Source organism: Orbicella franksi, chromosome 4 (genome assembly GCF_964199315.1).
Source record: "Orbicella franksi chromosome 4, jaOrbFran1.1, whole genome shotgun sequence".
Taxonomy (NCBI): Eukaryota; Metazoa; Cnidaria; class Anthozoa; order Scleractinia; family Merulinidae; genus Orbicella; species Orbicella franksi.
Window position 1 is genome coordinate 32,083,240 of NC_138148.1, and position 11,087 is coordinate 32,094,326.

The window sequence follows — 11,087 nt, forward strand, 5'->3', positions numbered from 1 at the left end:
TCGCGCCGAACCACATGCGAGAACATGGCGAGTGTTTTGTTGGGCGGCAGAAAACTTACCGATTTACGAGTAGTAGATCTCCGTCAGGAGCTCGAAAACAGAGGTTTAGAGAAGAGTGGAGTTAAGGCAGTTTTAATAGAACGTTTGCAAAAGGTAATTTGTCGATTTGCGTCGAAAAATATCAGCATTCGCCACGTTCCTTTCGGTATGCAAATCGCGGGAAACTGATCATTGAGCCGTCCGGCTTTCTTGTAGTTTTATTGAGCTGTTAAGCTTTATGTATTTCCACAGGCCTTGGAACAAGAAGAAGATGTCGACGAGGAAACGGCAGAGTTCATTCCCATTGATAGCATAGATGTTACCGGTGATGAAGACGAAGATGTCACAGGAGACGAGGAACAGTTGCTCTTGAGTCCGTTCACATCGCCCAAGAGAGAAAGTGGGTCGCAGAAACAGGCGAAAAAGACATCTATTACACCAATTTTAAGTAAGTTAAGATTCTTATCGTATGCAGTCGGTCGAGTTTCCTGCAAAAGACTACTCTGAAACCTATAAATGTTGAATTCGTTTGCAGAGAAGAAAACTGCAGAGAAGGTCGAACAACCACCAGAGGATGCGGTGAGTTAAGAAGAATTTCTGGAGTTAACATTTACCAAACGGCGTGGAATTTCTAACTTGACAATAGTACAGTAAAATCCAGCGGGAGAGTGTGTTGTACTGTCTGCATCATACCTTTGGGACAAAGATGTTTAGTACCAAGTTTAGTACGATCCTATTCTTTAACCAAATGGAGGAGTGAAATAATGGCCTAACCATGTTTGTAGACATTCCATTTCGTATTCAAATTGATCCTGTATTGACAAAGTCACCTCACTCCAAACTTTGAGCACTTATGAGCTCCTTGCTAAAACTAGAAGTAAAAGTGAAAAGTATAACTTTATTGCACCTATCAGTGTAAGTGGGATTGTGGGCAAGAGGCGGGGACTTGATGCTTGGGATGATCCCCAGTCAGACATTTGACCATGCAAAGCGGTCCTGGGATGGAGAAATTTGACTTTCACCGAAAGATATGTGATGAAATAATCAAACACAGTTACCAAGTATGGAAAATGCTAAATTGTACCACAACGTATGTAAAAAGAATGTGTAAATTAAGTAAATTAAGTAAAATTAAAATGAAGTATTAATTAAAATTAAAATTAAGTATTATAAGGTAGCTTTTAATTTTGCACCAGCCTCTGTAAAAATCTATTGGCCTTAAATTGAGTTAGTTGCTAGCACTTGGCTAGCAGCACTGTGAAGTTATTAAGCTGTACAGGAGACTGAACAAATGATATGGGTCTTCTCTTTAGCAGGAGGAAAAAGGTGATGTCCAGAAAGAGGATGATGAAACAGGAGTGGAAGAAATCAAACAAGAGCCTGTTGATACTGATGAATCCGACAGTAATAAGCTTGAAGACATCATCGACACTTCACTGACAGTGAAATCTGAAGTCACTGGCGATGATGACGATGTTGAAGAGAAACAGGATACCGAGAAGGATGTCGAAGAGAGTGATGCAGACTTGTTACAGAATGATGGCGATATTAAGTTAGAAGACTTGGAGGAGCCAAATGGGGTGGAAGATAATAAAGAGGTTTGTTTAATAATGAAACAGACCATATTCATATCCTCAGTATTAGACTGGTACTAGCTTGTAATTGACAGTTAAAGACAACACTTGTAACATTATTGAGCATGATGTTTTGATCGCAAAATGTAGACCTTAGATGGTTTCCAAATAAGCCAACTGAATGGCCAGCTATCTAATGGATTTAATATAATTTATATCCTTCAGCTGTAATTAAGTTGTTATAACTAAATGACAGAAAAAGTGGCAAGATCAAAAAGGCACAAATCTTTTAGATTTTGGCATGTTGCATCTCTTAGAGACCTATTTGTAGTTGTTTTCCTTTCAAAATAAGGCAGTATTTGTTTTTTGGTGATGACTTCCTTTATTCGTATGACCTATCTTTATGATTGTGTATTGATGTTGCTAGGAGAAACTTGGTTTTGATCACTCTTTACGCTTAAAGGTCAATACTAACCAGTGATTGTTGCATGTTGCAGGTTGATGACAAACTTGTGGTTGAAGAAGAAACAACTGAAGGTACATGTGTGGATGTTTGCTTTGCATCACCATAAATTGACTTATAAACTGTGGCCATTTATTTTATATAAAGCAGGGGTTAGCACTTGACAACTAGATAGTTTATTTGTTTACCAGAAGATTCTCTCCATTACCCCCATCTGTGCACCTTTTTTTTTACTAAGGATATAGCACTGTTAGAGAATGCTAAAAATATGGTAACTTTTCTTTTCAAGACAACAGTAGAAAATACTTGATGACTACCAAATGAAGTTAATTAATTATTAAGCAAACATGTGAAGAGACATGTGAATCTAATGAAAAATACTATATTTCTTTTACCTGAACATTCAGCAATTAGTACAAAGCCACTGCAATTCATGGAAATGTGTATTTATGTTCTAATTTACTCGGCTTGTCTAAGCACAATACTTTGCTGGTTGTTAGTGTCTACCCCTGTTTAGTGTGACTAATATAAAAGCATTGTAGATCATACCTGTTTGGTTGACGATTTCCGAAGCATGGCAAGGTTGAAATGTTAATTCGGTCTCTTTACATCAGACACCAAAGCAGAAGATACTCAAGAGTCGGCTGAGGCTGAAGAACCAATGGAGACATCGGTGGCAGAAATAAGTGTAGAAGATTCAAGTGAACAGGCTAAAGATGACACTGTCACAGCTATGGACACGTCAGAGTTGGAGGCTTCCAAGGACAACAGCTTATCAGTTTCACTGTTTGTACACACTGATGATGTTCAAGATGATTTAGATGACGATCTGAAGGAAGCAGCTGCTGCTGAGGCGGCGGCTGCTGCAGAAGCTGCTGCAAAGAATCAAGAAAAAGCAGAAGAGAAATCTGACAAAGGTGCCAAAAGATGTTTACTGTCAATATGTGTAGAATTTGTAACTATTTCAGGTGCAACTCCGTAAAATAATAAGTGGATGTTAGTTTTATATGGCTGAAAAAGTTGACTTGTGATGGATTTTTATCTTCAGCAAAGAACATTGATAATGGGTTGCAGTCATGGCACAAAGGTTTTTTTTGTCATAACACAATTTTCACGAAGAGGGATACTTGTAAGTCTTGATCACTTGCATCCTCTACCAGATCCAAATGAAAATGGCCTCAAGTCTAATACAGTAAGAAGCCTCATAGAAGCTGAACAGCGATATGTAAAATCTCGGGATGACCTCTTGGTGAGCATCCACCTGGTAGACTTGGAATCAACAAAATGTCAGTGGTCTAGATTGGAACCAAAGTATCACAAATCACTCCCTGAGCATTCCCAGAACACAGGAGTGTGAAGAAATGTATTCAGGGTGTAATCTGCTGAGCTTTGCCCAAGCTTAGATGAATTGGAGAAGAATGACAGAACAAAGAATAAGAGAGAAAGAAAAGGCCTTTCAAGGAATCAGTGATGCAAATCCAACTGGTTCTTGACACATGAAGAAGGCACTGAAAAACCATTGATCTCTGTGGATCTGTACGCATTAAGTGGTCATGTCTTTTAACTCAGGACCAGATTGGAAACAAAAAGGACCTGAAGTTCTGCAACTGAAACGTCTGATATCCCAAAGAGATTCTTGTCATTGTAAAGAAGTGCTGTAATGTCTAGACTCGTTCGTTCCTAAGAATGATGACATCAACAACTTGGTGGTTGAGGAGAATATTGAAAATCATCAACTAGCTGATAATCATCAACTAACTAACATTAAAAGAAATGTTTGGTGATCAATAGAGAGAACTGATGTTTCAATCGTAGGATTGAGAGGGTCAACATCTATTAAATCTATCTGTATGCACCCTTGATTATGCTAATTTTGTTCTTATGGCATCAGCATTTGAAACAATAATCTAACTTTGGACTGAATTTCATTAACAGGTAAAATGTCATCAAAGGATAGCGAATCACATGCGTCAAAAGCTGATTCCAAACCCACAGAGAAAGCAAAAGGAGAAGACAAGTCTAAAGATGGAGGAACTGCAAAATCACAAACATCTGGTTCTTCTCAGAGGTACTGTAAGGTGTTGTAAGTCTCTAACATAATTTATATGGTGACATAAATTCCAAGAACAGGAATACAAGCGTTAACAGACAGTAAATGTTTTGTTACATTGCTCTTGAGGAAACACCAGTCTCGGCCACCTTGTCAGTGTTTTGATGACTTGTCATGAATTTGTTTTTTCTTTCTGGTCATTTGCAATACTTGGAACTGTCTTAGTGACCAAAGCTCTGTCGACACTGTAAACTCTTAAACCTTGTCAGTTTGGTTGACAGTTTCTTTTTTCCATCTTGTTCTTTTCCAGTGACAAGGAAACAAAAGGTAAAACAAGTGATACAAAAAGTAAAGACTCCAAAACTACAGACAGCAAGGCAACTAAAACACCAAGTAAGAGTACGTCATCAGCAAAGGACAAGAAAGAAACTGGCAAAAGCTTGTGGGTCAGCAATCTGTCCTCTGTGACAAGAGCTGCTGATCTGAAAACACGATTCAGTCAGTACGGAAAGGTAAGGAAGTAAAGTTAACTACATTTGTTTTGGTTTTTTTTGTCCCTACTCTCAGACCAAAATAAAGCCTAGATTACCTTGCTTGAAGTGACTAGGAGTATTAGTACTAAAATAATCCTTTTTATAGGATTGGTACCCCCTAACATCTTGTTAGTTGTCTACAGTGTTCAGGCTAAGAAAACCTCACATTTAGAGGTTGCTTAGTGTGAAAACTTGTACTGCTGAAATGGGACAATGAGATTTCAAATCATGTTAACATTAAGGGACACTTTTCTTTCTTTCATGTTGTACATGACGCATGCGATTCCATCTTGGATTGTATGACAAAACTATGAATGTGCTACCCATTCTAGTCTGATGTCCAACTGAAATGAGTGCTCATTCATTGTTTACTTGATGCTGATGCAAGGTTTTTTACTGGAACAGAAATCTTGTCTGTTACAGCAATCCAGTATGGCATTTTTTGCTGCTATCATTTAAATTGATATGAAGTGCAAATAACTGCTGATCCACCTTGACTTCCTATACCGTAAATCTTTGAATTAGTGCCCGGGGCACTTATTTCAAAATTAGGAGAAAATAGGTGGCGCTTATTCAAGGGGGGTGCTTAATCGAGGCAGGGCGCTTATTTGATTTTTCTCAAATGGTGGCCTGACATGATAATTTTTTTCAATGCATCATCTGCGCGTAAACAACAACATAAGCTGTTTATCGACCTTAAGAGCTGATCTTTATGATCCTAAAGTTTAAATCATGGCACCGTTAGTACTTAAAGTGTTCAAAATGTTCACTTAATGTGTTCACAAACTGAAACAATGTGCAAATCTAATACTACACATCTAATACTGTACATCCTTTGTTGTCTCATTACTCATCAACAAAATGGGGTAAGGGGAGGGGGCACTTATTCGAGGAGGAGTGCTTATTTTAAATTTTGGCCAGTAGGAGGGACGTTTATTTGAAGGGGGCACTTATTCGAGGATTTACGTTGAATGGTCTTTCCTTGGGCTAAAATATTTGCTTGACGATTGCTGGTTCTCAGGTTGTTGGTGCCAAGATTGTTACAAATTCAAAGGCTCCTGGAGCCCAGTGCTTTGGGCTTGTTACCATGTCAACCAGTGAAGAGGCGGCCAAGTGTATATCACACCTCCACCGCACAGAATTGCATGGAAGGACCATAACAGTGGATAGGGTAAGTGAAATATCTGTCTTGTGATACTCTCCCGGTATGATATATCTTCAGACAACTCGGCTATGCCTTGTTGACTATTCACTCATACATAACTTGGGCTTTTAGTTTAATCATTTCATACACTGTATGCCACAGACTAGAAACTAATGTTATTTTTGTGGGTTATTTTCTTCAGGCCAAAGGTGATCGCCTACCGACAACTCAATCTGGATCTGGGAAGAAACAAACTGACAAGAAACAGGTTGACAAGAAGCAAGCTGACAAAAAGCCAGTCGAAAAAAAGCCAGCCGACAAAAAGCCTGCTGACAAGAAACCAGCCGACAAAAAACCAGCTGAAAAGAAACTAGCAGATAAAAAACCAGGTAATGGCATTTTAGTATAGGCAAATATACATGTAAGACAAGAAAACATTACTTTTAGTCAAGCTGTAAATTTAATTAGGTAAGTAATTTTTAGTGGAGAGAATTTTTGCCAGTTTTTTTTTTTCACGGGAACTTTTTCTGTGGACTGTGAAAAAAGCTGCAAAAATTAGAAGCTGCGGAAAGTAAGTGCCACATGGTAGTCACAGAATAAGACTCTAACTTGCATCCTGGTGAATCTTGCAATATGGCACAACCTCTGCAATGTTTCTTTTGTTTCTTATGCAGCTGATGCATCAGATAAATCCAAAGCCAAAACTGACGACAAGAAGCAAACAGACAAGGGGAAGAAACCTGCTGAGAAATCAACTGGTAAATCAACAACAACTAAAACACCGGCTAAGTCATCTTCTAAACCAACTCCAAAACAACAGAAAACAGGTCAGTTATGCTTAGCTAGCGTTTATGTTAACGTTGATTGTTTTTGTGAAGTACCTCAGTAAAGTCTTATGTTGCTGTAATATTACTAGGTAACACACATGAAAGCTGAATGTGGGAAGTTTGCTATTCTGGTCCACTGTTATGGTCCTTCCATGCAACTCTGTTGTTTGAAATGGTGGCGATCTGTTGTGAACTCCTTTTATTTATCTGTTAAGATGCCATTTTTGTGAGAATATTTTAGATATCTTATGTCGGGTCCTAACTTGTTGCACCAAGGTTTTTCCACATTGGCGCTATTATTGATGTCACTTGTGGAATCCATGCAATTGAAAACAATTTCATTGGTACCAGTTAATTTGCTGTGAGAATGTGTATGTGATCTGACGTTGATTCATGACTTGCTCAGCCAGTTTATTCCATACTGATGCTATTATGGACGTCTCTTTGCTGACCCCATTCTTCTCCACTTTTCCCATGGCTTTTACCAGCACTGATTTGTAAATGTGTCAAAATTCTCGTGGCACAAATTCAAGCAACAATTTACCATCATAACGGACCTGATCACAAGGAGGATGGTCTTGATGAAACTCCAGGTTCTCATCTGAAGAATTCCAGAATCGCATGTAAAGTATTGAGGAGAATTTATTTTCTGACCTTGACGGTTCATTTTCCCTTGGCTAGGGCGATTGTGGCCCTCGAGTTCTGCTGTGTTGATGTTTGAAGTTGTGAATGGCAGGGTTTCGTTGGATACAGGACGCCAGGCACATGAAGTCTGTGAAGGCGATTTTGCCCTGATGCCAGCCAGTGCTACAGTAGATTGAAACCTTAAGAGTTAAATAACAACAGCCAAGTGCGGTTGTTACAATTTCAAAACCTTTTTTGTTGTTGCATGCTCGTGATTTCGTAGTCCTCGACGTGGTCGAGGTTTTGTTTCTCTATAGTGTTGTCTGTCATGGGCTTGTTATCCAATGAAGCATTTTTCTCCCCGATTGTTTGATCTTGAGTGTAAATTGTTCTCTTTTGTTTTATGATTAATGCTAATCTCGCAGGAAGTACTTCTTCAAGCGGCAAAAAAGACGAAGTTTCTAAACCAGTCGGGTCGAATAAATCTTCTGACAAGGACAAGGAGAAAGACAAAGATAAAGACAAGGATAAGGAGAAAGAGAAAGAGAAGGAAAAGGAAAAGGACAAGGAAAAGGACAAGGACAAGGACAAGGAAAAGGAAAAGGAAAAGGAAAAGGAAAAGGACAAGGAAAAGGACAAGGAAAAAGACCAGGACAAAGAAAAAGAGAAGGCAGACAAAAGCAAAGAGAAAGACAAAAGTAAAGACAAGGACGATAAAAAACCTAGCAAGAGTCCAATAAAGTCTCTTGATGAGATCCGCCGTGACCGCCAAGAACGACAGCGTCAGGAGAGAGCCAAAGAGATCCGAGAACAACGTGAACGCGAGCGACAAGACAGACTCAAACGAGAGCGCGAAAGACTTGAACGCGAGAAAATCGCTGAACGACAGCGTGAACGTGAACGCGAGAGGGAACGAGAAAGAAGAAGAATTCAGATCTTGCGTGAGCGAGAGATCCGCGAGAGACAAGAGCGAGAACGCTTGCGTCTTCAACGCGAATTGGAACGACAGAGAGAATTGGAACGCCAGCGAGAACGTGAACGCCGTGAGCGTGAGGAACGTGAGCGTCTGGAAAGAGAAAGGCGTGAACGACTCGAACGTGAAAGACTTGAGCGTGAACGAATTGAACGTGATCGCTTGCAACGCATTGAGCGTGAACGCTTGGAACGTTTGGAACGTGAACGCATTGAGCGTGAGCGTTTGGACCGTCAGCGATTAGAACGTGAACGATTAGAGCGTGATCGTCGGAACTTGAAGCGCCCTGCTGCTTCCTTTGAACGCGGTGACACTCAGAAGCAAGTTGGATACTGGCAAGAGCCCAAACGTGCTGCTGTGGGCGAGGGGAGACCGCGTGACTTCTTCAGTGGCGGTATCAATGAACGTGACGCCAGACGTGACCGTGCCGACGTCTCATCTGAACGGCGTGACTCGAGAGGAAGTCATCGCGAGGAAGGACGACAAGCGACTAGTGGTGGCCGTGAGCGTGACGTACGTAGGACTGAGGAGTGGAGTCGAGCTGACGAGAGGCGCCTGAAAAAAGATGAACGAGAACGGCGCAGTGATGACGGCCATCGTACGCGTGACAAGCCACACGACCACTCCAGAGGTGCACGTGATCGGGAATTACGTGACAACCGTAGCAATCACGAGAGCAAAGCCTGGGCAGCAGCCGGAGCAGATTTGTCTGGAGGCAATGTTGGTGTCCTCGGAGCTGGAATGGATCCACAGAAAAGCTTGTCCATCCTGTTGGAGCGTGCTGGTGTCAGGGGCATCCTGGGTTCGGGTCCTGGAGCCCAAGGGCATAACGTACGAGGTGATTTGAACAAATCCATGGAGGAGCCTGGCTGGCGGGCTCCTGACCCACGTGATAGCAGGCCACCCATCCCACAAGCTGAACGCGGTGCAGGTTTTACCCACAACACGTCGACTCTCCCAGACCTCCGCTCAGCCCATGTTGATGCACGGTTCGGTTCGCTGTCCATGGACGCCAGCCATCGCGCCGTAGGCCTAACAGCAGGAGTGGAATCCGGCAAGCCACCCACACGTGACTGGCGTGACACGCACGGTGGTAACTTAACGTCACGAGATCGTGACGCGTTAGCTGCCAGAGAGAGAGAACGTCCCAGAGACCGAGGTGCGGAGACCAAACAGAGCGTGCCACGTCCGGGAGCCATCTACGATGCACGTGACACTCGCGCGCCAATCAGCCGTGATTCCATCCCGCCCAGAGGCGCGTGGGGAAATGGAATGGATTCCCGCCAAGCTGCCAACCCAGCGCTTGGTCTGTCAAACGCCGGACGCGCAGCTGTTGATGACAGGTCACGGGCGGCTGTTCCCGCCCGTGACACCGCACCAACACCGTGGAATCAACCTGGCGGCTCTCTAGCTACGCCCGTCGGCCGAGCAGCGTACAACGGCAGTGCCGTACCTGGACCAGAAAGACGTCATCCCGTCACAGCTGATGTGCGATACGAGCCTTACAAAGCAGCTCCCCGTGTCATGATGCGTCGATATTAAGACACTAGTGCCGGAGACACTGATCTGCGTTGGTGAACAGTTCTTCTTCTGGATATCTAATTTTGAGACAGAACAATTTCGTAAGATTTGCTATGCAAGTTTTAGACTTCGAGTGACACTCGGGAACTTGATTGCCAGGATTTAAATCAACATTTTAGGGATTTTTTTGTCGTTTGTTTGTTCGTTTTCTTTTTTAAGAATTCTTAGCAGCGAGACCTGCACCTTGTAGATTAGTCATAGATAACTCACCGTTTAATCTTGATCCAGTCGTCGCATATTTACCGAGTAATCGTTTAGTGGGCAAGTTAGGAAGCAAGGGAAAACCATTTGGCAAGTTGAGCTGATTCCTTGTTGGGTGTGTAATAAAAGTTTAATGATGTGTTGTCGAAAACTCGACGTCTTGAAGGCTGTACCGTCACATCCCTTAATCGTACCAGTGGAATTTTTCATTGAAGTACGAGGGTGCACGTATTCAACCTGCGGCGTTGAAGATCTTTTCCATTGAAGCAATGGTCTGGATTTAAAAGCGTGTCCTAGCTTTGCGCTTCGAAGTATTCTGAAACACGCTTTAGATCGAGAAAGCAATTAGGATTCTGAAGTAGCTGGTGTAGCAGTGCTATTCTCCAGAGCAAACTTCGAGTTGCGTCCTCAGAAGAAACTTCTGCCATCTTCAGTGTGAAAATTACTTACCCACCAATACACCTGTGGTAAAGGGATGCTTTCGAATGTAAGTTAGAGAAGATTCCTGCAGTTTTTTCCCCATTAGCTCCGTCTCTTTTCTGCACGAAGTTGGTCCGTCGTGTTCTGATTGCACTTAGCACGAAAACAGCAAGGCGCACCAGCAAGAAAATCCGACTTCTTATTAAAATGTTTTGGACTTGCACTCATTTTAGCGCTTAGATGCTGATGTATAATTAATCACATCTAGTCTAGTCATTTTGCGAAATTTCTATTTGAAAAGCTTAGTCAACTCGAGCAAACGTTTGCCGCGCTAAAAGTTTATGTTATTTGCAAGGCTTCGTTGTGTTAACTTCAGCGATTATTGATGTTATTTTTTATCGTAATGGTAAACTAGACACGAGCAAGTGGATTGCACGTGGTTGACGAGTGTTAGTCACGTGTTAATGACGTTGCTTCAAGACACTTTTGTCACGTGCTCTCCTGCTTGTGATCGGTTGACCGTTGCGACATAAGCGCTCAATGTATTGGTTTTGGTAAGTTGATTCAGGTAACTTGTTTTGTTAACCATTGTGTCCCAGTACAGGCGACTCCACTGTTGGAAGTGAACAGGTGAGCTTTAAGTGCTCAAGAGGCAAAT

The 11,087-nt window shown here is 42.0% G+C and overlaps 1 protein-coding gene across 3 annotated transcripts; it reads left to right on the forward strand.

Annotated features, from left to right (window-relative positions):
• The first annotated feature begins 23 nt into the window (after positions 1-23).
• On the forward strand, positions 24-10,160 carry LOC145484019 (uncharacterized). Of its 3 annotated transcripts, none has more exons than XM_081462612.1 (12): positions 24-153; positions 292-487; positions 575-618; positions 1,353-1,637; positions 2,111-2,150; positions 2,691-2,993; positions 4,012-4,144; positions 4,437-4,638; positions 5,681-5,830; positions 6,006-6,192; positions 6,478-6,630; positions 7,680-10,160. In XM_081462612.1, exons 1-12 carry the CDS (start codon positions 25-27, stop codon positions 9,767-9,769), a joined length of 3,912 nt encoding a protein of 1,303 aa, XP_081318738.1. In that variant the 5' UTR covers position 24; the 3' UTR covers positions 9,770-10,160. The 3 variants fall into 3 exon arrangements, with proteins under 3 accessions (XP_081318738.1, XP_081318739.1, XP_081318741.1); XM_081462613.1 differs by having other exon boundaries at positions 1,356-1,637; XM_081462615.1 differs by lacking the exon at positions 2,691-2,993.
• The last annotated feature ends 927 nt before the right edge of the window (positions 10,161-11,087 follow it).